Source organism: Geotrypetes seraphini, chromosome 11 (genome assembly GCF_902459505.1).
Source record: "Geotrypetes seraphini chromosome 11, aGeoSer1.1, whole genome shotgun sequence".
NCBI classification, from domain to species: domain Eukaryota; kingdom Metazoa; phylum Chordata; class Amphibia; order Gymnophiona; family Dermophiidae; genus Geotrypetes; species Geotrypetes seraphini.
In genome coordinates, this window is record NC_047094.1 from 93,619,854 (window position 1) to 93,639,149 (window position 19,296).

The following is a 19,296-nucleotide window of genomic DNA, read 5'->3' on the forward strand; positions in this document are numbered from 1 at the left end:
TCCTGTTTTGCATCCCTCACCGCCTTGTGACATTTCTTCTGTTCATCTTTATGTTTGTTCCAGGCTTCGGTTGTCTTTGTGCATTTCCATTTTTTGAAAGAGTCCTTCTTTTCTTTTTTGGCTTCCTTCACCTGTATGGTAAGCCATGCCGGTTTTCCTTTGCCTTTAGTTCTCCGATCTTTAGAAATCCTCGGAATGTAGAGATCTTGCGCTTCTGCAATAGTATTTTTCAATAGGCACCATGCCTGATCTACTGTTTCAAGTTTGTCCACCATCTTCTCGAGTCGTTTTGTTACCATGGCTCTCATGCAATCGTATTTACCCTTTTTAAAGTTTAAGGTGGTGGTTAAGGTTTTGGCATGTTTCCCTTTCCCGATGTCCAGTTTAAAGTTGATTACATTGTGATCACTCGTTCCCAGTGGAGCCATGACTTCTACTTCTGTTATCGGTCCCGTGAGACCATTTAGGACCAAGTCCAAGGTGGCGTCGCCTCTTGTCGGCTCTTTTACCATTTGCTCCAGGAAGCAATCCCCTAGGATATCAGCTTGCCTCAGAACGAAGGGCACAGATTTAGCGTAATTGCAGGAGACACACCTCTCCCAAACAGAGCATGCGAAACTCAAAAGAAACTGGGTGGGGGAGGTGTACTCCTCTACATTTAGTGCAGCGGTCTCAAACTCTCTCTAGGGACTATTTTGCGGCCTGCGGTCTGTCCTCTTCACTTCACAAATTTTCCAATTGTGGAGAGGACAATCGCGTACAGACCGCGATTGCAGTAATTATACTTGCGTCTCTCTGGAGGGAATGTCGGCAAATGGCTCGTGGCTCGCCTAAAGCAGGGGTCACCAATCTGCTTCCCTTCCCTTCTCACTGCCCTCCCACATCACAATCGGGGAGACAGGCCAGTGCCGAGGTCTTAGCTCTCACTGCTTATCTTCCCCAGCGCAGAGCCGACCAATTATCACCACCCTACATCAGTTCTAACGTCGGAGAGGAAGTTCCAGGCTAGCCAATCGCTTCCTGGCTGGCCCGGAACTTCCTCATGGATGGCAGAATTGATGTCGGGTGTTGAGAATTGGTCGGCCCCGCACTGGGGAAGATAAGCTGGGAGAGCTAAGACCTCGGTGCTGGCCAGTTCCCCTATTGCGGCGGTGGCGGCCTTTTCCCCAATGGTGGTGGCTTGGGGGAGGGCAGGGAGAAAGAAAGAAAGGGGGGGGGACAGGGAGACAGAAAGAAAGAAGGGAGACGGGATACAGACAGAAAGAAAGGGGCATGGAGAGAGAAAGACAGAAAATGGCATGGAAAGAGAAAGAAAGAAAGAAAGAAAGGGGGCATGGAGAGAGAGAGAAAGAAAGAAGGGGGCAGGGTGAAAGAAATAAAAAGTTGGGGGAAGGAAGGAGACAGATGCCAGACCAGGGGAAAGGAAGGCAGGAAGGAGGGAGGGAGAGAAAGGAAAGAAAGAGATGTCAGACCATGGAAATAGGGACGGAAGAAGAGAGAGATAAAAGGAAAGGTAAGACATGGAAACGTAGATTTTGAAAACAAAGCAGAAAAATTGAATATTAAGTTAATACCAAAGATAGATGCAAGGCAGAAAGTGAAGACAGAGAGAAAAACAGTCAAAGGACAAGAAGGCCCTGGAAACATAGTTAAAAGCACAGAAAAATAAAGTCACCAGCCAACAAAGGTAGGGAAAATGATTCTATTTTCAATATAGTGATTGAAATGTGTCAGTTTTGAGAAAGGAAAAATATTAAACTTTAAATGTGAGGGCTGCATAAAAAATAGGGTACTTAGAGGGCCGCAGAAAAAATAGTTAATGACAATTTTGCATAAGGTAAAAACTCTTTATACTTTATAAATCTGTCCTTTAACTGTTAAAGGAAAGATTTATAAACTATAAAGAGTTTTACCTCTTACAAAGTTGTCATTTCTTTAATAAGACATTAACTATTTTTTCTGCGGCCCTCCAAGTACCTACAAATCCAAAATGTGGCCCCACTAAGGGTTTGAGTTTGAGACCACTGATTTAGTGGGAGACAACAAGGAATCGCAATATTACTACATAAATAATAACAATTTCAGTTGCACAAAATGTTTCAGGATAAGGACAGGAGGTTTATCCTGGTTCTGGGAGAATTGTGGGGGATAAAATTGATGTTATGCAATATTTATGCTCTTAGGTCCTGATTCTATAAAGGGCGCCCGGTCTCGGAAGCCTCCAGTGAACCCCTTCAGTGAACCTCTACAGCATCTCCAGTGAACCCAATTCTCTAACCGGTGTCCATGTTACAGACGCTGGTTAGAAAATCAGGTTCACTGTAGGTGCTGCCGCTGAGCTTATCACGGCAGGAGGGATGCCCAATCTCTCTTGCCCAAAACACTCCCCACCCACACTTGAAGATCGCTGGCAGGAGGGTGCCCAATCCCTCCTGCCAGGACATCCCCCACCCCCCCTTGAAGATCGCGGCTGGTGGGTGCCCAATCCCTCCTGCTGGAAGCCCCCCACTGTAGATTTACCTATGCTGCCCCCGCCATGTGCCCCCAACCCCTTCCTGGTGCAATGTAGGATGCACTAGGGAGGGGTCTAAGGCCTGATTGGCCCAGGTGCCTAAGGCTCCGCCCCAGATTCCTTTCCCTCGTTCCAACAAGTGCAAACCTGGTGGGATCTTCTGCATCACCACTTTTTTTTCCTATCTCCAACTCCGTCACTATTGGGACACAGAACACAAGCAACTTGTGGGAGCATGGGCTCTAGGGAAACTGGATGCTTACTTTTCTAATACTGGCCTCTCTCAATAAGTTATCCCACTGGTACAGAATATTGAAACTTTCAAGCCTTCTTTGTAGGATGGCTAAGGTGCGGGAGCAATGGCAGGTGGACCTTGGCCAACCTTTCACAGAACAGCAATTCAGGAATGCTTTGATACCCTTTATGAGTTTTCTAAATCTGCTGTCAAGAAATCCAATATAAATTACTGCGCAGATATTACTTCATGAGACAGAGGGGGGCATGTTTGGGTACTTGGGACAGCCAGATAAGACGCACTACTTAGCCTTATGGAACAGATTGATGGATTTGATTAACGCCTCGGGGGGCATCCTCTGATGTAAATTACCATTTCCAGTGTTCTCCTTTTTTATCCTATTACCATCTTCCCTTGCTCTTCTGTAGCTTAGGACTAGAGGAGGTTGTGGGGATGGGGGTTTATGTATGTTGATTGTTGAATATGTATGGGCTTGGGGAGAGAAAGTTGAGTAGTATGGTGTGTGTGTTTGTGAGTGAGGGTGTGGTGGATTTTTTGTGTGTGTATATGGGGGGAAAAATAAAAAGGTGGAGGAATGCAGAGGTCCACAGTATGCTCCTTCTCATTACTTTATTGACTGTTGATTGGACAAAGTACTGTTTCTTCGCATACAACTGTTGTATTTCTGTATATAATTGACTAAGGGGCTCATAAGCGAAACAGAAATATGTTTAACATCCCGCCCAAATCAGCATGTGGACCACCTTAAAGACAGGTCATCCAAGTGCAGATAATCGAAATGAGTTTTAGACATATCTAAAAACAGCTTAGGCCTTTTCAGTGCCGCTGTACGCCCAGAGCTGAAAGGGGCATTTTAGGAGTGGTGAGGGCGGGATTTGGGCAGGACGTGGGCTGACCTAGATTTAGTCGTACTGCAAGTATAACCGAAAGTTTAACGAGACTGCCTAGAAGGAACTTATACGTAGTGACTTAGGTGATCTAAAAATAGGTCTAAGTGCCCAGAAGGTATCCAAAATGACCAGATAATTACTGCAGACACAAAGTATAGACCCCCGCACACTCCCCTAGCCTAGTGATCACTGAACACCCCCCCCCCCGACATACAAATCTGAATATAAATGTACATACTTGCCTCCAGAACATCAGCATCTGGCATAGGAAAGCCTAATAGAGATGCACAGAGGTAGCTTAAGTAGTCTGGGTGAACCATAGAGAGGTGGACCCAGGCCCATAAGCTACTCTTAACCACTGCATTCATGGTGAAACATGTGCACCCACCAAAACGCCCAAAACCCTATTGTACTGCCATATAGGTAGCATCTGCAACCATAAGAGCTATTGGAGTAGTAGACAGGTGGGTCTAGTAGGTTTGGGGGGGGCTCACCATAACCTGCAAGGGAGTTGTGATGAGATTTTTGTGAAATGCATAGCAGTGCCCTGTAAGGTGCTCCACTACTCTGCTGCAATGTCTGGGTGGCCAGTCCATCACTTTGCTATAGCCCCTCCTACGTTCAAAAGGTCTTGTTCTAGGCGTTTTTGACTTGGACAAATTTTTGGAAGACAATACTGCATGCACATAAATCTCATGCGTATAAAGATAGATGACTTAGCGGTCTGAACGATCAAATGGGTGGATGTACAAGTCGATAATTCTCAAAAAAAAAAAGAATTTAGATGTATTTTTCAAGAATGGACTTTGGACATGTCTGACTTTGGGTGACTAACGACTTAGGCCCAAAACGCACTTAGATGTATTTTTTGATTATGCCCCTCCACGTGTTGTTAAATGCACTTATTGAATCTTTGAAAGTGGTTTGTCCTTGTAAGAATTCTATCACTGTTAATAAAGTACATAAAAAAAAAAAAAAGAAACATAGGCTAGGGCAGGGGTGCCCACACTTTTTGGGCTTGCAAGCTACTTTTAAAATGATCAAGTCAAAATGATATACCAACAATAAAATTTAAAAAAAACCACAAAGCACACTGTACGCATAGAAAATGTTAATCATCATTCCTATTCCAGGGTTTTTCAAAGAGGTCAAAGCAGATGACTCTATGCACTATCACCTCACTAACAACCATACAAAAACAGACAAATACCCCCCTCCCTTTTTACTAAACCACGATAGCAGTTTTTAGCGCAGGGAGCTGCGCTGAATGCCCAGCGCTGCTCTCGACGCTCATAGGCTCCCTGCACTAAAAACCTCTATTGCAGTTTAGTAAAAGGGAACCACAGTGTAAAACATAGACAGCAGATATAAATTCAGATACATTTTGCTCACTAAATTTAAAATAAAATCATTTTTCCTACCTTGTCTGGTGATTTCATGAGCCTCTGGTTGCACTTTCTTCTTCTGACTGTGCATCCAATCTTTCTTCCCTTCTTTTAGCCTGTATGCTTCCTCTCCTTCTGACCTCATTCCCCCCCTCCAACATTTTCTTCCTCTCTTCCTGCCCTCTCTTTCTTTCTCTCTTCATGCCCCCTTTCTTTTTTTCTGTTTCTCTTCTTTCCTTGTCTCCCTGCCCTCCCCCAAGCCACTGCCATCGGTTAACAGGCCGCCGGCCAAGCTCTCCCTGCTTCGGGCCCACCAGCATTCCTCTCCCCGACGTCAATTCTGCCGTTGGAGAGGAAGTTCCGCTGGCCAGAACTTCCTCTCCGTCGGCAGAATTGACGTCGGGGAGAGGAAGGCTGATCGGCCCAAGATTGACCTTTTGGAAGAAATGCTGCCGGGTCCTGCCTTTGAGGAAACAGAAAGTAGGCAGGACCTGGCTGCAAGAAGAGCAAATCGCAAGCTTCACTGATCTGTCTCCCGCATTAGCCCGCGAATGGGGCTCTAACATGTGCGTGCTGGCTTCCCTTCTCTCCCCCCCGACATAACTTCCGGTTTCAGAGGGAAGAGAAGGGAAGCCGGTACAAGCACACATTAGCCCCCGGAGCATAAGTTCTTCAAGCCGATTTTTTTTTTAATGCTGTTCAGCGGCAGCAGCAGCAGAATTCAGGAGCGGGCTAGTCACGAGGGGAAAAAAAGGGAAGGGAACCCGCTCTGGGGTCGCCTGAGCGAGCGACCTGTCGATCGCGATCGACGTATTGGGCACCCCTGGGCTAGGGTTTTCAAGGCATACATTTCCAGTGCCTACCTTTTTTAAGTGAATCACGAATACGGAGGTGCTTTATGACATCTAACGCCACTTCTAGCATTAGCCATGCCTACAGTGGCCTTAGACATTGTAAAGTGCCTCTGTAGATGCGATTCCAGTGCCTACATTCTTTTTTTTAAATGCCCTTTTCTTTTTCAAATGTTTTCAACTTAAGTTTATGTGCCAGTAGGGCACCTACTGGTGCCTAACTTAAGGCACTGTTTTTAGAATTCAAGCCATAGTGCCTAATTTCCTAGCCATTCACATCTGAACTCTAGATATGCCGCCCAGATTTGGGAGCACTGTTGAGATGTGGCGTGGAAAGGGTGGATGCGAATCGCTTGTTCACTCTTTCCAAAAATACTAGGACTAGGGGACTTGCGATGAAGCTACTAAATAGTAGATTTAAAACAAACCAGAGAAAATATTTCTTCACCTAACGTGTAATTAAACTCTGGAATTTGTTGCCAGAGAATGTGGTGAAATCAGTTAGCTTAGCAGGATTTAAAAAAGGTTTAGATAATTTCCTAAAAAAAAGTCCTTAGGCCATTATTGAGATGGCTTGGGGAAATCCACTACTTATTACTAGGATAAGCAGCATAAAATCTGTTTTACTACTTGGAATCTAGCTAGGTGCTTGAGACCTGGGTTGGCCACTGTTGCAAACAGGATGCTGGTCTTGATGGACCTTCGGTATGTCCCAACATAGCAGCTCCTATGTTCTTATATGAGTCAAGTATAGGTCAATCAAGCCATTGTAACATCACGGGTGAGAATTGGCTTTTAGGCATTGGTGAAATTAGGCATTATGACATCACAATCTGAGCTCTGGAATGTTGCTACTGTTTGGGTTTCTGTTTGGTATTTGGGACCTGGGTTGGCCACTGTTGGAAACAGGATGTGGGGCTTGATGGACCTTTTGGTCTATCCCAGTATAGCAGCTCTTATGTGAGCCAAGTACATTACATTACATTACATTAGTGATTTCTATTCCGCTTGTGCCTTGCGGTTCTAAGCGGATTACATTAGAAGATGGCTGGTCATTTCCAGGCGATGACAATACAATTATTTGTATAACTTTACAAACTTTGCATACCTAACTTTACATAACTTTTCGTACATAACTTTACATAACTTTACGTGGGTTACTTTGCGTTACTTTACATTATCCTTACCGTGCTTGCATAACTTGCATTAAGTTTACATAATTTATCTTATATAACTTTACAAGACTTTACGTATGTTATTTTACCTTATTATTCCAGTACATTGCATAACTTACATTACATAATATTACAAAGCATAACCTTATGTTATATTACAACGTATAACCTTATGTTACATTACATAATATTACAAAGTATAATCTTATGTTACCAAAAAATCGTCTGTTCATAGGTTGTTATATCTGATTTTTTCGGTATTTGGGGTGACAGTGTTTCTAGATATGAATTGGCTTATCGCCCGTTGCGACTAGATTGGAAGTTGCCTATGGGGACGAAATTGCAGTAGGTTGTGAGTTGCAGGAGGTTTTGAAGGGTGAGACGATGAGGGTATATTATAATATTGGGATGTGTTTTTTGAATAGTATAGTTTTTATATCTTTTCGAAACGCTTTGTAGTCCGTAGTTGTGGTCAGCAGCTTGGATATGATGGGGTCAATTTTCGCGGCTTGTGTATTGATCAATCAAGCCATTGTGACATCACTGGTAAGGCTGGCTCTTAGGCATTGGTGGAATGAGGCATTATGGCATCACACTCTGAACTCTGTTTGGTACTTGGGACCTGAGTTGGCCACTGTTGGAAACAGAATACTGGGCTTGATGGACCTTTGGTCTATCCCAGTATGGCAATTCTTATGTTTTATGATGTGCGTGCATCTTTATTGGCTAAGAAGCCACTTACAAGCAATAACTGGATGCTAACAAACAATCATTGACCTTAATTGACACCAACCAGGATTTGCATGTGCATATCCCATTGTGTGCAACTCAAAAGGGGCAAGGCCAGGAGAGGGGAATGAGCATATCGGAGGGTATTCCAAAAAATTGTGCACATTATTACTGAATAATGGGTCGGCATGCCCAACTTGGGCCCCTGCATTTACCCCAGATTTCAGCAGGCATAAGTCAGGTGCCCTAAGCACAATTCGATAAAAGTGTGCACACCCTTTATAAAATAGTACAGTGTTCCGCAAACTTTTTTTTGCTCTGGCACACTAAAGGAAAAACTGTTTTGCTGTTGCACAACCACAACCTCCCCAGCCCCGCCCCACTCAAACCTCGTCTCATTTTCCCTGAGCATGCGATGACATCGTATGCACGCGCACGTCATCGTCACGACAATGTCCGCACGTAGTCGGAGGCCCTCCAGACACGGCCCCAAGCTCAGGGAAAACGAGACGAGGTTCGTGTGGGAGCAGAGAGGAGCAGCCGCTGGACGTGACTCGATCCCTGGCGGCACACAGTTTACGATTCACTGAAATAGCACTTGGTGCTGACCTTTCCCCATGTCCATTTTTGAGTTCCATTTACAGAATGCAGCCCTCCAAGCAAAGGAAATAAAGCTTCAGCAGTTTTTTGGGGTGGGGGAGGGGTTAAGAGTTGGCATGAAGTAGGTGGGTTGGCAAAGATTATTATTAATTTAATTATATGTGAACTGTTTGGAATGATTACAATGAGACATACAGGCAGTATATAAGAATTTACATACATAAATAAATAAAGGTCCCAAAAATTCTATTATGTATTGGCTGTGTAAATTACTCCAGTAGCAGGTGCCTGATCAGCTGCAGTCGGCCACCAGGTGGCATAGTTCTACAGAAACATTTTCATTGTGTTTTGGGTAAGTTTGGAATCAATACTGCAAATCTCCAAGCCTTATTCCACCTAGATATAAGTGGAATATCAACAAATTCAAAATAAATTATTTAGAAGGGACTTCCATCTGGTTTCTCTGGGAAAAAGTACATTGGTACTGCAGTTCGATTTTTGCACTGCTTTTGACCTTGACATTCTGCTTAGATACCTTGATTCTATTGGCATTTCTGGACAGGTATAAAATTGATTTACGGGTTTCTTTAAAAAACTTATTTACCAGGTTCACAGTGAAGGAACTTTTCTCTCAGTCTTGGTGTAATCCCTGAGGAGTTCCATAGGGCTCTCCTCTCTCCCCTTCACTTTTCAATGTCTACTTGGCATCATTGGGATATATGTTATCTGATTTAAAATTGAAATAGTATATACTGTAGACGCGGATGACATTACAGTTATCATTTCCATAACCTCACTGACGCAAGAGTCAATTCACCTCATCTGTTTTCACTAAGGTAGAACAATGGACTACACAATTTAAATTAAAACTGAAATCGGAAAAAACTAAGGGCTCCATTTACTAAGCTGCGATAGCGTTTTTAGCGCATGCAGAATCTTAGCGTGCGCTAAACCCGTGCTACACGGCTTGACCTAATGCCAGCTTAGTAAAAGGAGCCCTAAGATTTTTTTGGCAAGCCCTAATTACAAGATCATGACTACCTCTTTGAGATTAAATGGGTTAGATTACCCAATTAATTCTACTATCAAAATCCTTGGTGTCATCTTGGACCGAAGCTTGACTTTTGACGATCATACTAATTCTCAAGTTAAAAAATGCTTTTTCACCTTATGGAAACTTCATACCATTAAACATTATTTTGACTTCTCTTTTCGATTACTGGTTCAATCTCTGATCTTAAGCATCTTAGATTACTGCAATATTATATACTTGGGATCTTTTAAGAAAACCATCAAACGACTGAGAATCATTCAGAATACTGCAGTCCGTCTCAAGAAATCAGATCATGTAAGCTTGTGTTACAAAAAATTACACTGGTTGCTTGTGGAAGCAAGGGTCATTTTCAACTTTGCTTGCCTTTGCTTCAAAACCAAAACTGGTTCATCCCCAATCTATCTGTCTCACCATTTCGAATTTCCAGGCACAACTTGCACATGTAGTGCTTATCTGTTCGCTTTTCCATCCTTGAAGGGCTGTATCTACAAGAGATTCCTTGATAGAACATTATCGTTCCAAGCAGGCAAAAGGAATAAATGTTTAACCAACTTTATTTCAAACGCACCTTCCTATCAAACTTTTAGGAAATCAATTAAAACCAATCTCTTTGATCAATTTCTCTGACTCCATTCCTGCCTTGATGTATCTTGCTTGTTCAGACTAGGTATTAAATGTTTAACCCTTTCAGGACCATAAGGATCGTAGGCCAATTTTTGTGGTTTTGATGACATTTTTATGGTAAAAAGGGCTTGCAGATGCCAAAAAATTGATTTTTTTTGTGAAATATCATTATTTTTTTTTTTTATAAAATCAAACTTCTGGCTTATGGACAGTGTGGCAAGTGAATCTTCTTGTCAATCTGGCAACGACGCTAATGAATGAATGTCGGAACCAGTTTGTTTACATAAAGGCAGTATCATATGGAATCCGTACATATCAAATTTAGAACTGTAGACTATCCCAATCAAAATTTATAGGATTTTAAAGTTATGGGACAAATATGTCCCTTGGTCCTGAAAGGGTTAAAAAATTAATACTAATATTGATTCTATAACACTTCAAGGATATATTTTAAAAACTCACTTTACTTTGGATTGTTAACAGTAGCAAATTCCATAAATGAGACACTAGACTAGTAACACATTTAAGAGATTGTTTGCAGTTACTCTATCACAGGGATCTCAAAGTCCTTCCTTGAGGGCCGCAATCCAGTCGGGATTTCAGGATTTCCCCAATGAATATGCATTGAAAGCAGTGCATGCACGTAGATCTCAAGCATATTCATTGGGGAAATCCTGAAAACCCGACTGGGATTTTGAGATCCCTGCTCTATCAAGTGGGCAAGGCTGAAATTAATGCATTTACAGAATTTGAAGAATATTTCAGCCAACTGTTTTGAGGGCCACAATGAAGGACTTTAGGGGCTGCGTACAGTCCCGGGGCCGTGCATTGGAGACCACTGTTCTAAAGTGATACATTGCAAAGTAGGTTTCAATCTGGTTTCCAGAAAAGGTAGTTGGATAAAGGCAAATAATTATTACTATTTGTGCTCTGCACTGTGAATATGGCATTGATTTTGAACATTTAGGATAATTTTTTTTTTTAAACTTCCCCTTTTATGAAGTTGCGTTAGGGTTTTTATCGCAGGCCAATGAATTCTATCAGCGTCAAATATTTTACTGCCATGGATTGATAAAAAACCCTAATGCAGCTTCATTAAAGGGGTGGGGGGGATTATTTATTTAGAAACATTTATAAACCGTTTATCAAACTTTCCAAGCTGGGAACACTCGTAATACAATATAACATCACAATGCAATACAAATATATCCCCGCCCCTTTTACAAAACTGCAATACACTTCTCCCTCCGTATTCGCGGGGGTTAGGGGATCAACATGACCGTGAATACTGGAAAACCGCAAATAACTTTTTCATATGTTATTCACAGTATTCTTTTAAAAACCCTCCCGCATTTGGTGAAACCGTGAATAGCAATCTTGCGTTCCGGTAGCTCAACCTTATTTCATCCTAGTTCCCCCTCTGACGCAACCACTTTCCCTGTGCCGCGTTCCGCCTCCCCTCTTGACTCAACTTTCTGTGTCCGGCGGGGTGGGACGTGGCAGAGGGAAAGCTCCAGGGCCACGCACAGGCAACCCCATGTAAACTACTGCCACTGCCGGTAACCTCAGAGACAAGTTTGAAGGTAGAACCAATGGGATTTGAGAATGACCGAGAGATGCCAGACCTCGGTCGCAGTGAGAGCATAGAGGGAAAAATACTGGACCATGGGCGGCGGGGGGGGGGGGGGGAAGGCATGCTGTCTGGGAGAGAGCACAAATGTGTGTGACTTGGTCTTTTTTAACTGATTCTTGAAAAGAGGCTGGTAAATCTGTGATTTTCTCTTTGCACCCTGCAAATTGGTGCTTGGAAAAACGCAGCAAAATTTTTCTCTGCAACCATGGATGACCTAATTCAGGTGGGAGGAGCCAGAAGTCAAACAACCGCAAATAATCGAAACCGCGATTGTGGAAACCGCAAATACGGAGGGAGAAGTGTAGTGGTTTTTAGTGCAGGTGGCACACTGAATGCTCTGTTGCTGCTCCTGACGCTCATAGGAACTCTATGAGTGTCGGGAGCAGTGTAGACCATTCAGCGCACCAGCCTGCACTAAAAAATACTTTTGTGGTTTTGTAAAAGGAGGGGAGGGGATAATGACTCTATAAGCAATTCACATAGGTTCTCTCTATACATGCTTATATACCTTCTGAAACAGAAACGTTTTCAAACATTTTTAAATTCCTTCACACCCTGCAATATTCTCAAGTCATAAGGTAGCATATTTCAGAGCTTTGGCCCAATAATGAAGAAAATAGAAGACCGATATTGCTTTAGACCAGGGGTAGGCAATTCCGGTCCTCGAGAGCCGGAGCCAGGTCATGTTTTCAGGATATCCACAATGAATATGTACGAGATAGATTTGCATGCACTGCCTCCTTGAGATGCAAATCTATCTCGTGCATATTTATTGTGGATATCTTGAAAACCTGACCTGACTCCGGCTCTCGAGGACCAGAATTGCCTACCCCTGCTCTAGACTTACAGTTTGTAAGGAAGGTATGTCTAGCTTAGCCTGATTCATTGATCTCAAAGCTTTCGAAGGCTGATACAATCTTAATCTAGCAGTGATAACAACAGAGATGGTATTGTTCATTGCCTTAAATACCAGCTGGATTGGCAGACAGTGTAAACCTTTTAAAAGCAGAGAAGTATGTTCTTATTTAGATCTACCAAAAATTACTCTGGCTGTTGAATTCCAGGCCACCTTATAGTACTCTCACTAAGTTTTTTTCAATATTCCTAAAAGTAACCCATTACAGTAGTCAAAATAATGACAAACAACATTTTGAATAACTCTCCTGAAGTTATCCTCTGTCAGATATTCTCTAATGCTAAAAGACCACTTTCTTGAGGCTGTTTTAACTCCTAAATCCTACTCACTGTATGATAACTATCATTCTATCAGCAAGAAACTCCCCAACCTCTACCTGTACCATTTGTTCTGTCTGTCTATCCTAATTACTGTAGATTGTAAGCTCCTCTGAGCAGGGACCATCTACTATGCGTTTCAGCGCTATAGAAATAATAAATAGCAGTAGTAGTTAATCTATGCAATATACGTGGAGGGGCATTTTCGATAGAACGTCTAAGTCCGGATTTGGGTGTTTCCTGCTAAATGCCCAAATTTGTGAGTGGAGAAATGTCCATTTTCAAACAGGATGCCCAAATTATAATTATTTTTTTTTTTTTAAATAATAATAATTTGCCTACTATTTTTTACCACAAAAACATCCAAGTTAGAAATGTCAAAATTAACCCCATTTGGACGTCGGAAGGTTAATATTATAAAGTATTGGCTACACAAACATGCCAACAGAGCAGTGGGGCACCTTAGAGGGCGTTGCTGTGAACTTCACTAAAAGGGTGCCAGATGTACATCTCACCATAACCCCCTTCTAAGCTATTGTGAGCCCTCTAATTTCCCCCCCCCAAAAAAAAAAACAACAACAACAACAACTTACTATACTCACCTATCTACCATCCCAACAGCCCTTAGGGCTGCAAGAAGCACCTATATGGCAGTAGAATAGACTTTTGGTGGGCTCATAGTTTCTACCATAAATGTAGTGGTTAGAGTGGCTTATGGGACTGGCTCCTCCTCTCTGTGGTTCATAAGCCCAACACAAGGATACTTAAGACTAGGATTTCTCATAGCAGGTGCAGAGCAGTTCAACAGACAGGTATGTACTGTTTTATCTAGAAATTTTGAGGTAGGAGGGGGGGGTCAGTGATCACTGAGGGAGTGTGGTGGGGTCATTACTTAATCCCTCCAGTGGTCATCTGATCAATTTGGGTCCCTTTTTGGCACTTAGATGCTCCTTGGACATTTTTGCCTAGACCCCTTTTAGTTCCTTGCAAAAGGTTAAATTATCACAGCAAAACATCCAAGTATAACCTGCCCCAAATCCTAACCAAAACATGCCCATAACACGCCCCTTTTAGACTTTGGGCTCCTTTTATGATGGCGCGTTAGGGCCTTAATGCGTGGAATAGCACGCTAAAATGCCCTGCGCGCTAGCCACTACCTTCTCTTGAGCAGGCAGTAGTTTTTCAGCTAGTGGGCGCTAATCCAGTGCTAAAACTGCTGGCACCCCTTCGTAAAAGGGGCCCTTTGTGTTTTGATTAAGCTCCTAATAGTCTACAAAATGCACCACCAAAGGAGCTGCAAAAATGTCCCAATGACAATCACACAAAGTATCAAAATACCTGACATCATTTTTTTGTACTTGATATCTCATTATTCCCAAGTTTCGAATTTGACACTACTGGAACTGAATAACTGCAATTGTGACTTTAGGGGAAATATCTTCTTTAATCATAATACTACAACAGTGCAATACATACACTGTGTCAACACTACTACAGTATCATTTGGGGTTTGCACCTTACCTGATGGTTATGAAAAGGAGAGAGAGAGGATTGAGCAAAGCTATTACCACTAAAGAAGTACAGAATGATTTTGCTCAAGATTATTTATAGACAGACCTAATGAGGGCCAGAACTAGAAACAATCAGCTCTGCTCAAACCTCTGCCTGCTGCACCCTATATTTTTGTTTTGATTTAGCTCATGCCTTTTCAACTGTTACATTCAGGTACAGTAGGTATTTCCTGCTATCAGAGGACTTACAATCTAAGTCGCTACCTAAGGCAATGGAGGATAAATGGCCTCGGCTTCTCTGGCTCTCAGTCTCCTGCTCTAAACATTAGGCTACTACTCCACGCCATATTCAGGTACAGTTGGAATTTCTCTGTTCCCCAAGTGGTCTTCTTTCTGTGAATGCTAATTTAAGATGAACAAACTAAGGCCCCCTTTTATGAAGCCTCGTTAGGCTTTTTATCGCTGGCTCCAGCGGTAAAAACTCTGACATTCACAGAATTCCTATGAGCGATGAACCTTATAGCGCAGGGGCCAGTGATATAAAAAGCCTAACATGGCTTCATAAAAGAGAGGGGGAAGGGGTATATACGAATATCACTGCAATCAGTATTGTCTATGTATTTTATAACTAATTTTTGTATGTTACCTTGTAACCCATTCTGAGCTCTCTGGGGAGAGAAAACAAGTTAAATAAATTACAGTCTAAATTGGCAATGGAGAGTGATTTATCCAAGGTCTGCAGGAGAATCAGTGAGATTTGAATGCTGGCATTTTCAGCCTGCTGCTTCAAGTTCAACCCCTAGGCCACTCTACTCTGCATGAAATAAGCTTTGCTCTTTGAATATGATTTAAAGGAAGTTCCAACCTCCCAAAATAGGATTAGATTTTCTAAATATATCTGTTGCATCAAAATATTGCCTTGGATAAAAACTGCAAAATAAGTAAATATTAATTTATACAAGGGCAAAATCTTGGTTTCAACAGGCTATAAGTACTGGGTCTTTGATTATTCTTTGAAATTTGAGTAGCATCTTCTTAACAACTCTTTCTCCTCAGAATCAGCGCCAATGGTAGAAGCCAATCCGGATCCATGAATACCTGATTTTCATTGACACCTTGTGTTCTGCATAAAATAATCAATTTGCTTACAAAATCCTCAGTGCACAGTGCAAGTAGACTGCAATCTGCATGTATGTGTTGAAAAGTGCACGTTTCTAAGGAACGAGGAGACAGGATGCTCCCTAACGCGATATTCAGCACCATTTCTAATTTTCAGCCAAGGAATCCATGCAAAGGCATCAGTCCCCCTTCCTTTCCACTTGCAGAAGATGTAGATAACTTCATATTCTGCATATGCCTGACATCCACCCCTGGAGAAGCATTCATTTAACAGCGGCTCGAATGTCACATAATTCTGCAAAATATTTCTCATACTCCATACAACTGCAAATGTGTATGTGTCTCAGTGAGTGTATATAATACTCTATCTATCTAGTTGGAACAGAAATCTGTATCCTATCTGACATAATCCCAATTCATATCCATAAAATACCGTGGCTGACATGACGAGCTGGGCTGCACTTTTCAGCATCTGCCGCTGCAAGAATGAAAATACTACATCCCTGAAAGAAATCCCTTCAAGTTTCAGCGCTTGCTGTCGGGGTTCTGCCAGCACATTTGAGAAATGAGCCAAGGCAAGGGCAGGGCGCAGAGCTTTTGCAAGATCTGCACACCTTGCTTTGTTCCACTTTCCCCCCACAGTTGTCCATCTTCCCAATCCTTGAAATTCACTAGTTTCCTCCCATTGAAGATTCATTAGCACCTTAGAAATAAACCAGTCAGAACACAGAATAAAGGCAGAAAAGCCAGCAGGAGCTTTACCTTTTGGATGGTTTGCTGGGTCACCTCCCCTTTCCCTCTCGGACGAGCCGAAGCAAAGGCAACCGACATGTTTGTTTAAAAATTTTATTTCAATCTTAATTTGTTATTATTATTTTCTGGCCGCTATTACTGGCCGAAGGTTCTCATTCTCTGCCGCAGGCGGGGTGGATACGTGTCAATGGAATAATCTAATTTTCTTTGTCCTTCAGAGTTCACAAAGTAGAATGACTTTATTGGACAATATGTCTGAAAATCGACATATAAAGCTTAAAAAGGAAAATTAAACAGAAGTAAAAAGATTTTAAAGGCAGTAAGTGTCTAAAATGAGCACCTACATTCCCCTTATTCATAGTGGTACGGTTGTACTCCTTGGAGCTTCCTGTTGCAGGCAGACGGTATCTAAAAATCCGGCAGGGTTTGCGCTGAGTGCGTCGCTGGCGGTGAAAGGGGCAATCTTGCGCTGAGTTCGTACGCCTCGTGGCTGGCAGTGAAAGGGGCGATCTTGCGTTGGGTGCGTACAATGAACTCCTAGAGGTGAAGAGGAAGCTCTTGCACTGAGTACGCTCCGTGCGTCGGAGGCGGGGCTCTGGAGAGTGTACGCGAATGGCGCAGCGGCGCTTGGCGAATACGAGGCCTCGCGCAGGCGTGCCAGCCGTGAGTTTGCGCTTTCGCTTTGTGCCCGAGGCTTCGCCGGTACCGCTGCGTCGCCTCCTCCTGCACGGACATGAGCTACGACCGCGCTATCACCGTCTTCTCCCCCGACGGGCACCTCTTCCAAGTGGAGTACGCGCAGGAGGCCGTGAAAAAGGGATCTACGGCGGTGAGTAAGGTGGGGTGAGTGGGGTCTGCATCTAGTGAGTTGCACGAGGAGCTCCGGTTGCCCCTCACGGAGCAGGAAGTGACTCCTCCAATGTCCAGAGAGCGAACCCCCTACGAAAATATTTTCTGAGTGATCAGATAGTGACCCCCCCCCCATTCACGGGAAATGATGTACCCCTCCCCCTTCACCCTGACTTCTCTCTTAGGGAATGAACTACTGTTCAGGGAATGACACTCTCTCCCTGAACTGTCCCTCAAGTACAGGGAATGATTCCATGTCCAAAGTGCCTTTCATGGCCAGGGAATGACTTTTTTTTTTCTGTTCTCTTCCCATCTCCACAAGCCCCACAATGACCCGGAAGTGATCCCCTGATGTCCAGCAAATGAGTCTACACTTTCTCTCAAGCCCCCCCCTCCCCCCCACACATATACACTCACACGCGCTCACTCTCACTGATACCTAGAGAATGAACCCTTGCCTCTGAAGTCCACAGAAGGATGCTAGGCAGAAGAAGGGAGGTGTTGATGCCCCTATATAGGTCACTGGTGAGGCCACACTTGGAGTATTGTGTTCAGTTTTAGAGGCCCCATCTGGCGAAGGATATAAAAAGACTTTAAGCAGTAGAGAGGAAGGTATCAAAAATAAAGCCTAAATATGTATACTCTAGAGCAGTGATTCCCAACCCTGTCCTGGAGGAACACCAGGCCAATCGGGTTTTCAGGCTAGCCCTAATGAATATGCATGAGAGAGATTTGCATATGATGGAAGTGATAGGCATGCAAATTTGCTTCATGCATATTCATTAGGGCTAGCCTGAAAACCCAATTGGCCTGGTGTTCCTCCAGGACAGGGTTGGGAACCACTGCTCTGGAGCAGTGTTTCTCAACATGCTGTACATGTACCCTTAGGGGTTCGCAAGCTGCTTGTTTGGGAGTATGTGCACTGGCCACTGCCGAGGATCCCATGCCCTTCTTATTCTCTTTATACTCTGCCTACCCGCCCCCTCCACCGAAGCTGCTGCCAGGGATCCCATGCTCTACTTCCTGCCTGCCCCTCTCCACCGAAGCTGACCCAGGTTTCCCTCAAGAGCTGACATTGGAGAAAAACCTTCCAGGTCAGTGAGGGATTCTCAATTACCTACTTCCAGGTGGGCTGTTCCTTCCTGTCTTAAGTGGCACTTGCTGCAAGAATGTGTTGGTGGCTCTATTCACACTGCATGTGGCTGACCTGGAAACCTTTTCTCTGATGACGGAGGGAAGGCTTGTGGGCCAGCCATATGTAGCGTGTGAACCGCTGCCTGCGTGTCCCTGCAACAAGTGCTGCTGAAGGCAGAAAGAGCAGCCCAGCTGGACGGCCCTGAAGGAAGCGAGTGCGGTTCGAGGAAGTAAGGGAGAGAGGGGACATGATGTGGAACAAAGGTTGAAAGAGGAGGGGGGAAGGAGCACATTGGGACATGGGAGGGCACGATTTAGGGCCAAAGGCTGGAAGGCAGGCAGGGGGCATAAACTTGGGACAAAGAAAGAAGGGAGGGGGCATGAACATGGGACATGGAAGGGGGTACTAACGGGATATAGGAGAGAGGGAATAGAAAGGGAGAATTCTTGGGCGTGAGTGAGAGGGAAAGAGATGGTGGCACATGGGGAAAGGAAAATTGGGCCTAGAGAAAGAGGAATGAGGTAGAGATGCATGGGGAATAGAAGGATGAAAGGGAGAAATGTTGGATATTGTGGTGGAGAGGGAACAGAGGGGACAGATTGAAAGGGATGCAAGGGGGAGGAATGTTGGACATAGTGATGGAGGGAGAGATGTGGAATTGTGCTGGAGAGAGGTGATAGGAGAAATTATCATGGAGCTGGTGGACAGTGGTGAAAAATGCTGCACATGATCCGTGGGATGAGAAAGGGCGAAATGTTGGATGTGGCAGTAGAGGGAGTGGTAGAGATGCACCCTGGATCTCTCTCTTTCCCCACTCCATTTGCAGCAGCGGAGGGAATGAGAGAAAGAGAGAGAGGGAGACATGTTGCCAATGGAGATGGAGGAGAGAGGAAGAAAATTTGGACTCATGGAGGGACAATGTTGGTTGGGTGAAGGGAATGAGGTCTAGAGGAGAGGAAGCTTGCAGGAGGCATATTTTAAAGTCAT

At 43.7% G+C, this 19,296-nt stretch overlaps 2 protein-coding genes and 1 long non-coding RNA gene across 8 annotated transcripts in view; 2 read left to right on the forward strand and 1 right to left on the reverse strand.

Annotated features, from left to right (window-relative positions):
- LOC117369406 overlaps positions 1–16,063 on the forward strand; it is a 28,140-nt gene extending 12,077 nt beyond the window's left edge. Inside the window, exons 2-3 of the long non-coding RNA XR_004541139.1 lie at positions 14,668–14,806; positions 15,510–16,063. This is a non-coding gene — a long non-coding RNA (uncharacterized LOC117369406). The remainder of the gene's footprint in view (positions 1–14,667; positions 14,807–15,509) is intronic.
- Positions 1–17,637, reverse strand: part of SS18L1 (SS18L1 subunit of BAF chromatin remodeling complex) — a 54,025-nt gene extending 36,388 nt beyond the window's left edge. For 3 of the 6 annotated variants that reach the window (XM_033963927.1, XM_033963925.1, XM_033963924.1), the window contains exon 1: positions 16,006–16,282. In XM_033963927.1, the coding sequence (XP_033819818.1) occupies positions 16,006–16,269 (264 nt within the window). In that variant the 5' untranslated portion in view covers positions 16,270–16,282. Of the gene's footprint in view, positions 1–16,005; positions 16,283–16,334; positions 16,861–17,613 lie in introns of those variants that run through there. The other 3 variants (XM_033963929.1, XM_033963928.1, XM_033963926.1) reach the window with 3 other exon arrangements.
- Positions 17,001–19,296, forward strand: part of PSMA7 (proteasome 20S subunit alpha 7) — an 84,951-nt gene continuing 82,655 nt past the window's right edge. Inside the window, exon 1 of the mRNA XM_033963930.1 lies at positions 17,001–17,154. Coding sequence (XP_033819821.1) covers positions 17,059–17,154 — 96 coding nt within the window. The 5' untranslated portion in view covers positions 17,001–17,058. The remainder of the gene's footprint in view (positions 17,155–19,296) is intronic.